Source organism: Manacus vitellinus, unplaced genomic scaffold, assembly GCF_001715985.3.
Source record: "Manacus vitellinus isolate BGI_N305 unplaced genomic scaffold, ASM171598v3 scaffold_6_pilon, whole genome shotgun sequence".
Taxonomy (NCBI): Eukaryota; Metazoa; Chordata; class Aves; order Passeriformes; family Pipridae; genus Manacus; species Manacus vitellinus.
In genome coordinates this window covers 15,903,569-15,923,190 of record NW_021940750.1, presented here as the reverse complement: position 1 = coordinate 15,923,190, position 19,622 = coordinate 15,903,569, and the positions used below count along the sequence as shown (strand labels likewise).

Genomic DNA, 19,622 nt, shown 5'->3' with positions numbered 1-19,622 from the left:
TGATAACAGATAAACTAACGTTAGAAGACTGTTCATCTCCTTGGAGAAACCTTGTAAAGAAGTTCCTTTAGCTTTTGTGTGTGACATCTCATCACAACTAGCAACTTAAAAGAACCATTGGTGTGGTTTTCCGTTACAGGGTCCTCACTTCAAACTCATAACATAGTTCAAAACTGTCCCAAGGTTGGATCCTCCAGCTTGCTGTGTAACACCTCCAGCGTACTCACTGCTTTCTTCTTGGAGGAGTCACTGAACACCTGTTCAGACAGTGTATGTTTCCAACACATCCTCTCCTGTCCAAGAACTAGCAAGTAATTGTACATAAGGACACTACTACTGACTTGCCCACAAAAAGAGAACAGAAATCTTAGAGAAAGATTCTTCCTCCTGCTAAGTCAAACTGTCAGTGAAACCAATGAGAAGACGAATATCACAAGCTGCATAAAGTTGTCACCCTAAAGCTAAACTGCCCTCATCTAAATTGACTGGTAAGTATTATAACATCCATTTCACACTAGACCGCGTGGAAAAATATGTGGGAAGACAACTTTCACTGTGTTAAAATGTTTTGTTTTGGTCATGGCAAACTGAATACATATGTCACACTAATGCAATTTACAATGAAATATTTACTTAGAGAAGTGAAAACACCGAAAACATTTATAATAACATCTGTGAACAAACACTATCTGCAAAGTACAGGCATAAAATAAAAAGCTACTCCCTCACAGACACTGCCACTGTACACTTTTCCTTAGGCATCGGAATGAGCATTTTCTGCTCTACTCCCTTCCCCCTCCTGCTTTCAAGAGCATCTACCAATCATGTCCAAATTATTATGAGGATTGTACTAGGCAAGAGCAAAGTCCAAACAGTCTCTCTGACAAATATGACTTTTTTAAAAAATGAGAGATCCTAATCCAAAGAGGAGAACTGTGTAAAAGAGTAATTCTACTACAGAAAAATGGCAATAGTGAGACTACTTCAATCAGCTCCCCAAAGCATTCTGTTCTTTACCTTTTTCCTCTTGAGGTGGGGATGGTAAGGAGCAGATTTGAATATTTATTTTTTAGAAGAAATAGCTAGAGGAGAGAACACAGTAGCATTATTCATATAAATTTCTCTCAGTTTTAGGAATTGTCAGCTGAACACTAGGTTCATTTGTTCTTTCTGTTCAGAATGATTGGTCTAAAAAACGAGGCAATGGCAGCTAATCTAGTACTTAACATACACTTAGCCACTGTTGCCAGACCTCAGAGAGCCCCAGTTTTGAAAGCTGTACTTCACAGTTTTTTTCCTCAATATCTGGAAACTATTTTTCAGGAATGATAAAATTTAAAGAACTTGCACTGAATACACTATCCTTTCATCTTCCGCAGGCAATGTGTGTTACATCAATCCTATGAGCCAGGAGTTAAATTTATACTGAAAGAGTATGAGGTATTAATGTGTAAACTTATCCTGTATTTTGGTCTCTAAATTAAGTTTACAGAGTCTACTGAGTCTGGCAGTTCATAATGAAGTATTAAGAGTGTCCAAAGCTAAGATACCCCTGACAACAATTTCCATTTGTCAACTACATTTATTATGCCAACAGAAGCAAACTATTTCAGCATGCAAATTATTTTTGGATGAATATAAAGAATCGTTTTAAAATCCCCACTGGTGTGACTAAGGTTTTCTTTGCTTTTCAATGTATCCTAAACCTACACGCCTTTCCTTTCCTGCAGCTATTTAAAATATCAAAATACAGAACAAAACAAAGAGTAAATCTACATCAAAATCTGGTATTAAAAATATTTGCCATTCAAAATTAGATCAAGTAAAATTTACTATTACCCAAATGGCTCCCATAAAATAGCTTCAAAAATTTACTGCAGAAACTAATTATGTACCGTCACTACAGAAGAAGAAAGTAAGCTCAGAAATGGAGAAAAACATTGTATATTACTGTTAAACTAAAAGGAAAGAAGATCAGATGCGCTGCCACTGTGGTTTGCATCAAAGGACGAGATATGCCACAAGGGGCAAACAAACACTTATACAAAGAGCAATGACAGAATACCGATACACCTCTCATCTTAAACTGTATGCTACACACAACTTGTACTGCAGCACTGGGCTTTTTTTGATCATTTCTCTTTGGAAAGACAAGAGAACAGCACCATACCTACTCAGCTTGCAATTTCAGGTAATTTAAAAAGACACCTTTATTCAAATCACAATCCTTTCTCATGCTAAATCACACTTAGTTTAGGAGAACATCAACATTTTTTCTTTTAAAGTTGATTTCAAATTCTCATTTGTTTTTAATGTTTTTAATGTTCATTTTTGAAGAAACCATCTAATCATGACCTGAACTCCTTGTTCTTGTACATTATTACACGCTGAGGAAGAATCTGGTTCTCCTGACTGCACACACACTGCTATAAAATAACTGTGCAAAGGCTACACCCTGGTCTGTGGGACACTGACATAAATATGCATAAATAGTTTGGTTCACCAGTTTGGTGTATCACATTACATTAAGAATTTAAAAATGCCAAATGTCTTCAAATTGGTGGCATCCCTCTGCTCTTTCCTGTTCAATGTACATACTTGAATAGAAATAAGACTTCTAATGTTTAATCAGTAAAGACAAAAATTATACTTTTTGGTTTTATTTAAAATTATCTATCAAACCACTGCCATCAAAAGAAATCCTATTAATTACAATTTTTTGAAAATTCATATTTGAAGTAACAAAAACTCCTTTAATAAATATTTCAGACTTATCTGAAAAGGGCATTCAGAAAGACTGCACCATTTATAGGATAAGGCAATAAAAAGATGGTACGAACTCTGAATGTTGATTTAAAATCTGAAAGGTGACGAAAATAATCCCCTATATGACTAGCAATGGCAATGCTTCTGCTTTCATGGAACTTGACAGAAACATCAAATAGCATTCACTTTGCTTTCATTTTGCTTATCTTGACTAATTGTCTTTTTTATTCTTATTAACAAGAATAGAGTTTATAATAGTAAGATTATAATAATATATGTTTTGTATGGAAAATAAAAAGTTAATTCCAAAGGGTGGGAAAATAAATAAAACCTGAAGCCTTTTACCTTTAAGTCTCCTCTACAAACACAGTTCAGTTCAACGCTCAGTACTGTAATTATTAAAAGATTGCTCAGTAAGTTGTGAAACTATTTGGTTGTCTCAGTCAGCTTCCACTGGACAGGTGGGAAGGTGTATACTTCTAATGGTTTTCAATGCCATGGCATCTCAATATCCAAAGAAAAGAGTGATATGGCAAACTTCAGCAAATGAAAGAATTCCAATATTAACCTGGAATTGATTCTGTCGGTTGCAACAAAGCCTCTAGAGCTGTCAAGCTGTCACACTTCACCAACATAGACCTCATTTTAACGTTTATAATGGAAGGGCAGTAGGCACCCAAACTGATTTAACAGTCAGCCCCCACAATGCAGCTCCTCCTGCGGAAACACTTGTGAAGGGCTGAGACTGCCTCCTGAACAGAGACGCCCTTGCTGCTCCTCACACAGCCCTTGTACTCTGAAGGGAGAGAATGATAAACTTCCCTCCAGTCTTTAGGGAGGCTAATCCTCCATTTTCAGTAATATTTATTAATTTTATTTGTGGTTCCTTTATCTAAATAACCAAACAAATACACACACTTAGATGTCTCAATTTAACAAGCCTTATTCTTCATAATTAGTTCACACTATATCTTGATATCAAACATCATAATGTCATCTGAAACCCTCTGTTTTTAAAATGTTTTAAAAGCTGGAAAACATGTAAGGATGTTTCTAACTTTTTCAGGCATGTGTGTTCCATACATGATAAAGAAGCCATTTCTGGGAGTTTTGTTCATGCAAACGATGAAACAGAATAAGAAAGTAATACTAAATGCAAATTAAGTAACAATGGACATAAACAAAGCCTTTTTCTCCATAATGACCCTGGATTTCTATTTGGAAAGCAAACTTGCACCTGTGGAAAGCAGTGGTGGTTGCGCAGAAGTATGTATCACATTTTCAAGTCATCATATCATTTTGTATCTACTAGTTTGTTGAAGAACAAGTGCAACATGAGCAAAGTTACAGACAATTAAAGAATAACATGCTAAGTAAGATGCATCTCCTTGTAAGGTGACTAAGACGAATAAAATCAAAAGCAAAACTCACAGCAGTTTTCTTTTCTATCTTCTTTTAAAGAAGGAAAAGTACCCACACAAAACTGTCACTCCAGCCAAAGTTGTGTGCAGCTGATATTCTCTTTAATGACAACTGGAATTATAAGGCATATCCTGTTGTGTTGCTTTTACCAATTAGGTATTGCTCTAGTCTCTTTTTGAGTCTCTGTTATTGTCAGATGTTGCAATGCTACAGTTCTTCATGTCCCAGCTGGGCAAACCCACCCCAAACAAAACATCTTTACCAGTACTCTTTCTCATATTCATATTCATTATGCACAGAAAAATCTGTAAGTGGCTGGCAAAAATATGTGTGCAGGTTTTGTAAATTTATTTAGAGGCAAAATAAAAATATTCTACACTGCCTATCCCTAGGAAGCACAGATTAATAATGAAGAAACCATAATGCAAATACTGTATCTCACATATGCATGCATGCAAATCAAAGAACAACTTTCATGCAAATTAGATAATGCCCTTCTAAATTTACTTAACTAAGATATATATGTTGCCTCTGAGGAAAAAGAGAGAAATTATTCCACTAATATCATGACTGTCCAAGGCATCTTCAAAGGATAAAGAAAGAAAGAACAAGAAAACTGGAGAGGGAACAGAATGGCACATCACCAAATATTTTCCACAACAAAGTAAAAGACAACATAGGGCTTAGAAAATATGAATTGCAAATGGTGGCCTCAAGCCAGATGAATTCTGTGGACTGCTCCAAAGATATGATCATCAAGATGTGTAACACTATCTTCAACATCTTTGAAAGGAACAAAGTTGAAGAAAATAAAAGCATGCTAAACAATGCTAGGGACTGTCAAAGAGACAGAAACCAAGTAACAAGAGCAAAAGAAGAAAGCACAGTTCAAGCTGTACAAAAAGAAGCCCTTGCAATGAGGGTGAAAAATAGCCATAATAAACAACAGAGAAAATTCTTCATAAATCACAAATTCACTGAACCAGTAAGAACACAGGGAATTAAAAATCCTATCACTCCTTGTCTGCTGTATTTGTCTTCATCAAAAGTAGAATACATTTATTTTTTTTAAACTGCAGAAGACTTCAGCAGATTCAACAAAACAAACTAATGGGAAAGACAAACGTAAAGTGATACTATAACTCCTAATTTTATGAAGTTAGGATTGACAAAGTAATAAGATGAACTGAACAACTTCAAGAACAATGTGAAGACATTTCAGAATTCAAATCAAAATGCTGTCTTCAGTTAGGAAGTTTTAAAAGCCCATACTTGTCCAAATAAATAAAAAAAAAGCTAAAACTATGCCAGGAAGCTATAGTGAAGAGTTTAAAGAGAGACATGGGCAAGAATATATCCCCTTTTATGGCATATCAAGAAAATCTGCATTGCTTGTTGTTGCTTTAAACCTGTTTTCCCTTTTTAAAATCAACATCTTGTCTACTTTGACTTGCCTCAAAACCTGATTTAACAGGTATGAATACCACAGGTTTCTAACAATCACATGGACAACTAATGAAAATACAGCATAAAAATTATTTACTCTTAATTCTTCACTTTGTTACATCTACACAAGAATGTGGACATAACTACACTTAGCAAGAAAATTCAACTTTATAAAAATTGTTTTGCTTGAAGAGAAAAAAAATTAAAGTTTCCATTTACTGATATAGTGTATCAGTCAGAAAGATTTTATGACCTTCCAAAAGCAGACATCAGCAAAATTCAGAAGAAACACATGATTAAAGTAACTTCCATCACCTCTTTGTCCCAGAGGAGCCAGTGTACCACCACAACCACTTACACTCCTGAAGGCACTGTAGAGTTCTGTGAGGAAAGGGTACAACAATCCCTTGAAGATCCATAGTCTAATGACCTTTTCTATGTTAAATCAGGACATTTAAGTGCACTGTAGTAAACAGAAATTATCAATATCTACAGTACTTTAAAAAAAAAAAAAACAACATAATTCCCAAAGATAAATCCACAACTCTTCAATTTCATAATTTTACATGATTTGATGAAATTCTACTTTACCAAAAACTTCTGTACCACTGTCATGTTTCATCTCATTGCTTAAAATACCAGGACTAAAAGGTCCTCCTGCTTTCTACTCACACATGCAACCTACTAAGCACTGTATTTAAGAAAATGGGTATGAATCAGCTTGCTTTTTGTCATATGCTCCAGGTCACAGATAAGCTGAGGCACTAATAGCCTCCTCTTCTACTTCTTCTGGGAAAAATTAGTTACATTCTTCATCACAACTCTGTTGATATGCTCCCTTCCACCACTCAACACAATCACAGGCAGCAGAGAGAACCTCCCATGATTATTAACCATTTTAGGGCAATTATGTTATGGTTGAGTTATCATTTGTCTGAACATTTGACTTTTCTATGTCAAAAGATTTATATTTTCCTGAACTTGACATCATGGAAGATCATGAGATACCCACACAACCTTGATGCTAAATTTAACTATTTGTCAAAAAATCTGTCTTCTAGATATATGAGTAACTGTGGTTATCATGTTCGATTGACTGAAGCTGAGACATGCCTGTGTTAAGGAAAAAGCTACAAGGTACTGCCTGACTGATAAAAGATTCCTTTCAATTCTGCAGACGTCAATGTCCTGTTAATGGTTTGGCTGTGAAAGCTGGATGTGTGTCCCAAAACCCATTAGCTCTAGTCCCCTTATAGATGGCCCTGTCTTTTACCTATAGCTCTAGCTAATTCTTTAATCCTATCCCATGAAGCTTTAGAGATATGCAATTCTTTATTAATTAAACTTATAGACATTCTGGTAAGAGTTCTACATGCAAGTGAAACATTTCTACCAATTTAATGTTTAGTGGTTTCACTTCAGTGTGTTACTGACACCACAGTGCAGAGATAAAGGAGTGTTGGAGGGAAACAGGGTCTGTGCACAAGCCAGTCTGCACTCAGAAAAGAATGAGAGCAGCAAAAGATACTCACGTTTTAGGTTTGTATTGACATACTTGTCTAATACCATTAAAACCGGAGCAAGTGGTCCTACTGATGCCTTTTTAACTGAGATTCAAAGAATTTTTGGTTGGAAAAGGTCTCTGGAGGTCTTCTACTGGCAACACTAGATAGGGTCATTAGGGATTTGTCTAGTATGATCTGGACAACTGGCCAGAAAGGAGATCCCATGGACTCACTTCCCGGTGAAGAGCCACAGCAACTATTAAATTTTTCCTGAGACTGTGAAGGATTGCTTTCTCTTTTTTACCACTGAGTTCCTAACACCGTTTATGTTTGCTATTGACAAATGCTTCTGTTGAAGTATGTCAGACAGGCAATAAACCATTACAGTCTATCAGACCTCGTGAGATGCTCAAGCATTCTTTCAGAAGCAGTATTTCTAAATCCTGCTGAAACCAATGAGATTAGAGGGCAGCCTACATATGGCAAGATTGATTTGTTGCAGTTTAAACCCCCTCCAAAAAGTCAAATTCATAACACAAGAGGAAAAAGAATGCATTAGTGTATTACAGTGCCGAATAGTTTATCTCAATAAATGTTGTGAATTAACAGCATTTACACCTCCTAACTAAAAAGCAATCATAAAGACAAAGTATTTTATTGTATTAGCTTTACTATGTAGTAGGTGCAGACAAAGAAAGTTTTCTACTACAAAACTTATCAGTTTTTGGCATGACTGTTTTTCCTTCAAGAACTATACTTGACTTCTCAATCTTTTCAAAACTTAGCTTAAAAGAAAGTAACGCAACCATAATGTTAACATGTTAAAAATCACTGATAACATTTTCATCACCACAAAACCGACAAAACAATTTCTTAGCATGCTAGAAAGAAAATTAAAAGAATTTTTGACTGGCATTTTAAAATAATATTTTTCAGAGCTTTTTGGATTTTTTTTAGCTTTTTGTAGATTTTAGAAGTAGTTCAGTAGTAAACACAGATTTTCATGTACCTGTATAATATGCCACCCTTTAGCACAGTAGTTTACACATACTCAACCCTACTACCCCATTTCATATCAAACCCCTCTAAATTCCTTTAGTGTGTTTAGTCTTCTTTTCAAGGTAGAATTGTAGAAAAACACCTCTGTTCAAGAACATCACACCCTAGGCCTGAGCAGCAAGATACCAGAACAGACAAAAGCAACCTTCAAGTCCAGAACTTTGGAGGAGCTCCAAGGACTATACATGCTGTGAAGAAGATGAAGATGAGGAAGAAGGGATCCCAAAGACCCCAGACTCAATTCCTGAAGGGACATGTCGGGGGCAGAATTGGGCAGACCCAGGAGGTAGATAAACCTGGGATTGGATGGACCTTATTATAAAGTCACAGAACCACTGCCTGGGTGCGTGCATCATGTGTATTCCCTGGGCCTGAGGGCCTGATTAAACGATCTGCTCTTTTTATCTTATACACTAAATTGGCCTGGAGTTTTTTTCTCTGTGGTCTCTTTAGGTTACACTACCAAACTTAACTAACTTCAAATCTCTGAAACAGTCAAGCAAAACACATACCTGCAATTGGAATATTCTGTGATACTGAGAGCTGTACATCTCCAGTCCCAGGTGGCATGTCAATTACTAAATAGTCCAGCTGACCCCAGTCAACCTAGAAGACAACAGTAAAAACGTATGTGAAGATTTAAGTGTTTTTATTTAAGGCACTTGGCGTTTTAGTGCAGTCCTTGTTTCCTCTGACGCACAAAAAGTGAAACCAGGACACCTCAAAAGACTAATACTCCAATGCCCTCTTAGTCACTCTTTCAGCACAGGATCAAACATTATTTTTCTAAGAGACATATCTTTGCTGATCACTTAAAACTATGAGTTCAATTTTACTATAAACTTCATTGAGCATAATTCTTTTTTAACTATTTTCCTGTAAAAAAGTAGAAATAACTTAAGACTCTTTACTTTGCAGCTGTGGTATCACAGGTTAGAAGCAAACGTTAGGTAAAATTCAGGCTAAAAATCAGGTGTTTGTGCAACAAATATGGTTTAGGAATTGTTTCCATTAATTTAAAACTACTTTTGCTTCCTTCTTGTTACTTGTTGAAATTACATATAAATATTTTTCAAATTTTTTCCATTTTGTTGTTAGAAACTTAGAGCCATCACTACCCATTTTTTTCCTAGGGAAAAAGAGGTGTTGGGAGAAAAAACAAAGAAACAAAACACCCCAGATTTGTTAAATTAAAATCATCAGGTATAATGATACAAACTTACAACACACATAAGACGTCGCAAAATAAAAAAAAAATTTGCTAGACATCAAATGAGAGCAACCATTAAAGATATCAGACTCCAACATAAGAATGCTGTGATTACTTATGTTCTTTACTAGGACAGGTTTCCAGGAGAGCTAAATAACTCTTTCTAGAGCATGGTGCACTGTGATAAATGTTCTTTCATAAGAACAGAAATGGTCCTAGGCCTACTCTATATAATGTAAAGTCTAGCTATACTTTGCCTAAACATTTCCCAACAGTCTAACTAAGCTTTGGGAGATCCTCAAATCAATTCTGACATGGTGCAGGTTAATACCAGTACTATCTTACTAGCCAGCAGTAATGTATAAGGTGTTTCATCTCTGCATTACAGAAGCTTTAGAAATCAAAACCAGATTAAAAATAAAGACCCACAAACATCTCCCCCTCATTTTCCCCTCTACACAGACATAATGCAATTATATGGTATGTTTCTGACTCATACAACATACATAAGATACAACCGTACGAGCTGCTTTAATACAGGAATATGCCAAACTAGAGCACTGTATTTTACACGTTCCCTCAAGTGTCATTTTAACAGCAAAAAAACAATCAACATTTTGCCAGTGCCCTAGTTATTATCATGGTAGTAGTGCTAGACCCTGTCAGGGCAACACATTCATTTTCATTCAGTTCTTGTATGGTTGATGATCTTCTAGGGAAGCAGATGTGATGTGAAATCCAGATCACTAACGCAACGTGCACTCCAGTGAGAAACGGAATTTTTCAAGGCAGACTGATGAAGATGGAAGATTTCAGAGCACTTATAAGAAAAGAGGGATGAGGAAGATTAGTTGCAAATTTGAACTTTAAATGTCTAAATTAGGGACTCTCAGGCACACCTCCCTTTCCTCATTTTCTATACAAAGGCTTCAGGAATACTAAATGGTGCCTAAGACAGTCACGCTAAACAGGAAATGCCATTTATGTCAAGCATGGCAAATACTGCACTTTACTTTTTCACATTTAATATTGATCTAGATCATCTATATGATCTATATTTTGTCAACAAAAATGACATATGCCTAACAGATTTCTAAAAGCAATTAGCATTCGTAATTATATATTAATAATTATTTTGAGACTACATAACCCTAAAGAAAGATTACATATATGTGCAAAAATATACATACTGAAACAATCATGGGGTAGAGAAGCCAGTTCATCTAAATAAAAGTCTGTCTTTTACTTTGGTTTTCTTAACTAATCTTGCATGCTTATAATGCCAGATAAATGACAGTATTTATGAATGTCTCCTTTTCCAGTAAAAATTACTTTGCTCACCTGAAGGCATGAACTTCAAATTTCTATGTTTCTTAATTAAAGATAAACCATTATAAAGGTGACAAATTGAAATTATATAGATGTTAAAAAGTAGTATTTACAACATGAGTAAATCCATGTTCCCTGAAGATTCACAACTAAAAACATGTGAATGTTTTTATCTTCTTTTATACTTATCCTCTGTAAGTAAACTTCATAAATCTCAATATGCAAATCCAGATTTTTTGTAATAATCACAACCATTTCAAAACACTAGATAGTTACAGACAGTTTTAGCTTTTAAAAAGGATTAATTCAGAATACCTTCCTCCCCCATGTCCTCATGAAGGCTGGTCCTGGCATCTTTTGTTAAGTCCAAATTTACAAGTCCAGTAATCATATACTCCTTCCTTAAATGCTTCTATAGAATAGAGTGAACAAACTGGATTTTTGCTTTCTGCCTTGCAGCAAGATGCAGTCTGGAAACACAACTACAAGCGGCAGAGCACTGCTATTATTCTGACACAGTTTCTAATAACTTTGTATGCCAAAAACACTTGCTTCTCAGATATATTCCCAGAAAAAAAACCTTGGATGTTGAGTATTTTTAAGCCCTTTTCTCCATGAGCTCAAATTCAAGTCCTTTTAAGTACAGCACTGCCTCATGGAGTAGTAAAGACAATCCAAACCCCATCCTTTATCAAAGGTAACTGGAACAAAAAATAAATACACTGGGTTTTTCCCCCAAGTTAAAAGCTGCCTGGTTTTGCATACACTTGCTGGTTCTAACTTTAAGCTAGCTCCTCTTGTAAACAAAGTGACTTCCTGGGCTTGGCCTATAGCTTTTCTTTTCACTCTTACCAGAGGTTTTGCTCCTCCAAACTCTTCAAGCATTAGTCTTCTCATCAGGTTCCATGTGATCCTCCAACATACCAAGCACTACAGTTCCCCAAAGAAAATATCTAGACCTACTCCATTCCTTTGTGCAACGCTAATGCAGATGACCTCAAACACCAGCGCTCAAAGCCTTTCCCAGGCCTTCTGTTTCGTGGGGAAACACAAATTGCTGCTCAAAAAGTGACTTCCAGAGCTTACCACATACAGTAAAATGGGAGAAAGGGTAAAAAAATAAGAGGGCCCCAGAGCTTCCTGCCTCAAGCTTCCTTAATAAGTGACCCCATAACATCCAACACGCACTTTCTGGATTGTCCTATGAGTAATGATTTTTAATAAAGTTACAACCTTTGGAAACAGATGTTAGTAATGGAATCTTAAGCACATGGTGAATCTCATGGCAAATCTCATTGCTAGGCAACAGGAAAAACACTCTGTTAACACATAGTGCAATTAAATTATAATGCTTTATTTAATTTATGGTACTGGAAACATCTTAATTCACATATTTTCTTTAAATTCATGGATTGAAAAAAAAAAATGAGCTGTCTATCAAATGACAGACACTGTAATACTTATAAATTTGAGCACAGAAAAATGGAGAAGCTACACCACCATCCCAGCAGCAGTGGAGAGGATGTCTTGCCACTGTGCAGAGTAAGAAGACGATAGGCTTTCATCATACAAGTTCAGAAAAGGCCCCAGTAAAGACGACAAGGTGCGCAAGTGTTGAGCACATGAGAGAACTACCCTCTACAAACCTCTCTGAGTCATGCCACTGCTGTGGAGCTGAACTGGTGACAGTCAGATAGCACACTAGATTGGAAAACCACTCCTCATTAAAACTAATGTTGCTTTTTATTTTGGATGTAGTTAATTCGCAATTTCATTTTCTTCTTTTTCATTTGTAATTCAGAGCAAGAAGGGAGAGCTGCACCACAACAATATAGCCATAATTTCTGGAAAAAACTGAGCTAGTGTTTTTGCCCACTACTGAGTGGTATCCTCTGGACATATGGATTTGCTCAGACTTAGGTTGGGAACTCTGCACATCACCTCGTTTCTCTCTGTGGATTTTCTCTTCATTTGCTTCTATTCTGCAAGGAGTAGATGATGAACACTGTGGAGTTCAGTTGCTTCTCCGTTACCCTCCCATAGAAGTACAGCAGTATGAAAATCTTCTATTAAACAAATTATTTAACGTAATTTGGATAATTTGTTATAGAAGTGTACATTTCATTTCATGGCTGGGCTTCGCGAACGAAGATTTGGGAAGGGCTCTACCCACGCCTGTTGCAAGCGCGTTGGTGGCTGAAAAGGCCAATACAAGACGGGCATGTCCGGTTGCAAAAGGCACAGCAGAAAGACTCCTTAGGAGGTATATTCTGTGAGGCACAGTTCCTTCTGCATTGTCTTTTCTCCTCGAGAGTGATCCTGTGTGTATTCTCAAAAGAAGCAGCCGCGTTATAGATGGTGTGTCTCCAGACCTCCTGATTGGAGGCCAGAGTAGACCAGTGATGTTGATCAATATGGCCAAGGCTGGGATGTTGTTTCAGGGAGTCCTTGTATCTTTTCTTCGGGGTTCCTCTCATGCGGCAGCCAGTGGCAAGTTCACCATAAAGCAAGATCTTAGGGAGGGGTGGTCCTTCATCCTGGAGACGTGCCCTGCCCAGCGCAGCTGTGTTATCATCAACATGACCTCAATACTTGTGACTGCTGCTTGTTCTAGAACAGATGTATTGGTCACATAATCTGACCAGTGGATGTTTAGGATTGTACGGAGGCAGCATTGATGGAAACGTTCTAGGAGTCGCAGGTGGTGGCAGTAGATGACCCATGATTCAGATCCATATAAGAGAGTAGACAGCACTATGGCTCTGTAAACACTGATCTTGGTACTTTTCTTCAGGTGTTTATTTCGCCAAACTCTTTTATGAAGCTTTCCGAAAGCACTCTATGCCTTTGCTAACCTGTTGTCTATCTCTCCGTCAATCTTACCATCCGAGGAGATGAGGCTGCCTAGGTAATTAAACTGTTGGACTGATTTGAGCTCTGATTTGCCACTGGTGATATGAGGATGATGGAAGACTTCCTGAGGTGCAGGTTGATAGAGAACTTCTCTCTTCTTTAAGCTGACTTCCAGCCCAAAAAGCTCAGTAGCCTCAGCAAAGCATTTCATTTAATAGGAGAAGAAATTCTAGGTCTGTTACTAAATTTCAGCATAGGAGAAAAAAACAGGGGAAAGACATTTTTAATTAAATTTACAATTGGAACATAAAACCAGAGGAGTGGCTTTTTGAAATCTACTATAGCCATTTATTCAACATCATTAAAATGGAAAGTATAATCAGGCTGTGCTATAAAACATTAATTTGAATGCAAATCCTGTTTATATACATCAAATTTACCAAATCAGAACCACTAGTCCTCATGTTCTCAATCAGTTCCAAGAAGTGTGTCTGTATGCAAATGTGGTAAATGAGCTCAGACTAACAGCATATTACAGTAAACGAGTTCCCTTTGCAAGCAATAGGTGGACAGCAGCTACAAAACCCTGCCTTGTACCATCTGAAATCTGTCAGCACCTTATTATGTACCGAACTGTTAATGTCGTTGTCCCTCTAATGTGTACAGTATGTAAAACATTTCAAACCATAGAAATGTAATTGCGTTTTCCTTAAGTATAGCATTCATCTTTTTTAAAAAAGGTTTAACTTGACATTTATTGTTAAGCAATGTAATTAAGTGCCATGTGCTTCTGTGTATTTTCCCTTGCTCAGAAACCCCACGAATTCTTCTATGTAAATTACTTTAATCAATCATTCTGTTTATGTGACAATCCATAATCAAAACTCCAGATATGCATTTTGAGTAAGGGTCCCAAATAGCAAGTTAAACCCAAGGCAAAGCATAGAGATATAGATGACATTTCTACTGAGAAATGAAGCCTGAGTATCCTCTGTGCATGAGGCAGAAATGATAGAATACTAACACAGAAGATGAATTGCTACTTGTGACTTTGAAATAATACTGTTGTTTCGTTGTTTGGTAAATAACAGAAAACATTATTTACTTGTTCTTATTAAGAGGAATACACGCAGAGTTTCAATTAAGCATTATGCAGGTGGCAAACTTGGCAGCAGCAAGCCAAACTCTGAACATGGGTATCAGAAAAGCATCAAAAGCTACACTGCAGGCAGCTTAAGGTCTATTCCTGCCAGATCTGTCCTCCTAACCGCTTCATGTGCATATAAATGATTTAATAGTGCCAAACAGCTGAACGAATTAAAGAAATTACATTCTTAAATGAAGATTTATATAACTGTTCACATGTATTTCTGTGTTAAGATAAAGCATTTCTTTAAAATAAAAAGTACATATTTAAAAAAAAAACACCAAACATGTATTTGAAAATATTTCCTTGAAAAATTACTAAAAGATTCTGCTTAAACATACATGGACATTGGGAACAATTAACTAGCTTCACAAGGAAAGAAAACAGATAATTTAGGAATAGTATAATGACACATGGCATTTTAATCACACTTTTTAAATTTAGTTTCACAAGTATTTGAAAAAGAAAGAAGACATTCCCCAGACACATACCAGAAGATTTTTAGCCCCTGTGGAAACTTTCTCTCTGGCAGTATCATAACAGGATATGCTACAGTGCTTAACACAACTCAACACTTTCTGAACAAAGACAACTGTCCCTTTGACTTGTCCTCTGGTGCTTAACTGATCTCAAAGCCTTGCAATCTAACACCATGAAAAACAGATGCACTGCAACAGTTCAAATTCCCTCTAAGGTATTTCTGAGTGGTCTGTTCTGCCAAGTTCAGAGAGAAACTGAGGTGAAGCATAAGAACAGTTTGCTACAAAGATCTCCATAATGAGAAGGAAATTCTCCTATTCATTCTCAATATAGACTAAGAGTAACTTTTAGAAATAAGTGCCTCGGAAGAACACCAAGGTTCTGTTCAATTCAACAACTAAAACAGAAACTGGCCTTCTCCTCTTCCTCCCTGATGGTTTTTAATAATGTTAAGAACTGAAGGAAAATGCAGTAACCTGAAGTTTCTGTCACCTCCATTTGTACAACCTACGAAACTAAAAAACTGCCACAAGGCCACAACAAAGACGACCACAATAAGAGGTTATTCTCTGCAGGGTGCTCCAGGAGATGGAGAGAAGGCACTCAGCACCAAGCTTCTTCAGAAAGCCCAGTCAACATCGTGTCAGCTTGAAGGGAAGATGAACACAGCTGTGGGGCAGTCTGGTATGTCCACAAGAGTCTGGGGAAAATCTCTGGGGATGACTGAAAAGGAATAGTTCTGATAGAAACTGTATCAGCTCTACCAGGTATAAAAGGCTCAAGCCGTAACTACAAAGAGTTTTCATGAGATGTGACTCATTTCCCAGGGTTTATTCTCTAAAAGATGACAGTTTGAGAGACAAACTTCTATTATGCATTCAGTCTTGACACTGATCATTGGTCCACTGCTCTCTCTACCCTTGACCCACAGTTTGCACTACGTAATTTGCAGAAACTTTTCTTCAGAAATACACCTTTCTCTTTTTTTTCAGGTTCTACAACACAGAACTGTCTGTAGTTCAGCTACTCTCATATGACATCGGGAAAATAAATATGGAATGAGGCAAGTGTCTATTCCTACATCTTCTTGCAATAAAATTAAGCACAAAAGTAATATAATAGTAACCAAATGAGAAGTGGGCTAGCATCCCATCATCTAATTAAAACCAATCACCAGGTAGATACAGCGATGTTACACGTCAACTAAATTACAAATTCTCTTTGAGTTCTCCTTACTAATACCCAAAGGCAAAATCATTGTTTAGCTATCAAATCCCAAGCCAACAACACATTTTTCAGGCAGTATTATCAGGACTCAGTTTAAGCTTATAAAATTTATATAAGCTGTCTGATTCAGATTTTCCCTACAACAACAACAGAAGGAAATATTACAAGTGTTGGCAACAAATACCAAAAGGGAGAAGCTTATTAAGTCCACTCCCTCTATGTATTTCAGCCTATGTTTCTATAATGATGTCAAAAGCTGATATATAATTTAAGACTGAATGCTTAAGTTATGCAATGGAAAGCGATGTTCCTAAATTTCTTCACAAGTTATTTAACTTCCTTAAGCTTTAGTTCATATTCTGGTACAATTAAAAGAAAGTATCAATTTCTTATTGGGGTACCAACAGACTGTTATGGGTACCATTTCATGCCCACCATTGAGACACTGACTTTACATTAGAGCTTAAACTAAAAATCATTAGATTAAAAAGTTCAGAAAACTCTTTTTCTCAAACACAATGTATAACACTTTTTTGTACAGAAAACAGAACTTCCACAGAGGCCAGTCTAAGGCCTTCTGAAAAAGGACTACCCAAGAAAATAACATGATAGATGTTATTCAAGTCACTTAAAATGCTGCTGAAGAAAACCCTCCAATATTACCATAAATAGTGCAAGAAAAACTGAAATAAAATCAATTAGATGTAGACAACTGAACTGATATATAGAAGACTGGTCTTCTGCCTGGTAAGATCTTATCAGATCTCAAAATATGTAGTAGCCTTACAGTGAAACATTAATTTTCAATAATAAAATGTTGGTTTTCCTTTTTTTTAAATAACTTGTTTTTCACAAATATGGATAAGGATTCATCCTCCAAAATTTCTGTACTTAAATTCACAAGCATATCCTCCTCAGTCATGGCATTCAAAACAGTCTCTCCCCTGAAAATGAAACCAGCATTGGAGAGCATGTTTGAATTATCTCAGAGCACAACAATCAATAATTTCAACAAGAACTAACAATAATACTGCACAAAATATAGAACCTTTTAACTACACAGGAAGATTCGAGAGGATGACAGTGTGAAAAAAGAATGTAAACAGGAGCATGTGTGAGAGCCAGTAGAGCAGACTCATGACCATGGAACTCTGATTGTTTAGTTGGTATATGTTATCTTTTTAAAAAATTGCCTTTATGTCAGAAAGGAGCAAGAAAAATTGCATATACATTGTCCTTACAAAGAGTGGAACACAAAGTGCATTAAAGACACCGATAAGATGTCAAAATGAAAATAAATACATTTTAAAATTTTACACGTTTTGCAGTCACACACATAACAGTCACAATTTAAAGATGTACTGAATGTCTTATTCCTAGAGTATTAACAGCACTTACTACAAATTAGACAACAGATAATCTGTGAAAGCATCACATACAGATTGCCAAAATACTGGCTATGCCTACAGAACTATGCTTTTGCATTCACCAGTGTCCTAAGTTACAAATCTGCAACAATGAAGTGTTACTTGTATTCCAAACCCAATTAAAATAATTTGCTGAATGTGCTGATACCATGAGTTTCAGGGACATACAGTGATTACAACCAAGCAAGGGACAGTCTTCATATTTTAATTCACTTCCTAGGGTTTTTATTTACCTCCAGTTCTTATTTAATTTCTACAGAATAAGCTGTTTACACCTAGCAGAAAAAGTACTTTAAATGAGTATCCACTTTAGCTGCATAGTAAGAACTGTATTCCAACAACAGCATTCTGCTAGAACATAATCCTTCTTTTAAAAGATACTACTGATGGAGCAAAACACACTAAGAGGAGAAACATCTTCTGCAGCTTCATAAGTAGTACAAAAAAGGAAGGTTTTTCCTTTGTTAGAGAGGGGGAGGGGGGGTAAAAACCCACGACACCAATCTCTGGTACCTTAAGCACAATTACTTTACATTTGTGTCAATCACTTGGGATGTGAGAAATAATCACTTTCTACAAAGAATACTGGTACAAACCCTGCTGCTATTCTTGGATATCTGCAGTTATTTTCTAGGAGCCAAAGAGACATGGGAGGATAGTTTCAGTGAAGGATCAATCTGTCAGCTTCCAGCAGTCAGAATGCAAGCTGGATTATTAAAAAGAAAAAAAACAACTCTGTGCAATCAGTTTTATATATAAATTCAATATTAACTTTAAAAGCTGTTTATACAATTATACTGATTGTTATACAGTATGCAAAATTAGTGTGCAATGGTAAACAATATATCAATGTTCAATCAACGTTCAGAGATGGAGAGGTTCCACTTTTGTTTTGATCAAAAAGATGAAAAAGAAAGGCTGAAAAATAGGAAAAAAACATGCCCAAAAAGCAGCTTTGGTGAGCTCCATCTGCACACTCAGAAGCAATCCTTTCTGCTCAATCTCCATTGAGCAGAAAATTTCAACCCATTTGGGATCCACACACATTTCTGAGAAAAGAGCAAGTCGTACAAGCCCAATTTAGCAGGCATGCTCTAAATGCACCTGCCACTGGTAACACTAAATTCAACACAAAGGTTAGCACTTGTGGCCATCAAAAAAACAAAAGACTTAAACCAAAAACAAAATCACAAAGCCTGTGGTTCTGTTCTTCTAATTGCTGCTATTTAATATCATAATTAGACATACGAGAGAACCTTTCTATGAATAGCAAGATGTGAGTTTTAATTTCCCAAGCAAGTGGTAACCATGTAAGCAAGAATGCAAAAGTCACAGAAGTAATCAGGACCCTACATAAGGCCTGTAGGTCAGGTGTTCACCTGGAAAGCTAAAACTTCAGATTAACTGAATTTCCTCATAGATCTGATCATGTCCCCCCTTCACGTCTCTAGTTCTGGCCCCAAGAATCTTGTATCACCAGCTGTAGTTCTGGTTCAGGTTCTGACTGCTGTATGTGATTTCAGGGCACTCTCCTGGGCAGCAGGTAATACAGCCTTAAATGCCAAACTGAGAAAGTACCAAACTTTCAGCCCCCATGTCCAGGCTTCCACGACTGCTACTGTGAAGAGAGAAAAAGCCTGTGAAGTTCAACTGAAAGAAAGAAAGTAACAGAAGATGCTCAATTTCGACTTTAATCTCCACTCCACACAGCTGTCCAATAAGGTCACGTTTAGGTGCTGAGATTCAGGACA

General features: G+C 36.5%; 1 protein-coding gene across 1 annotated transcript in view; it reads right to left on the bottom strand.

Moving 5' to 3' along the window:
• NUBPL (nucleotide binding protein like) overlaps window positions 1–19,622 on the bottom strand; it is an 85,657-nt gene that overhangs the window by 25,067 nt on the left and 40,968 nt on the right. The window contains exon 7 of the mRNA XM_029964081.1: window positions 8,711–8,804. Within this exon, the coding sequence (XP_029819941.1) occupies window positions 8,711–8,804 (94 nt within the window). The remainder of the gene's footprint in view (window positions 1–8,710; window positions 8,805–19,622) is intronic.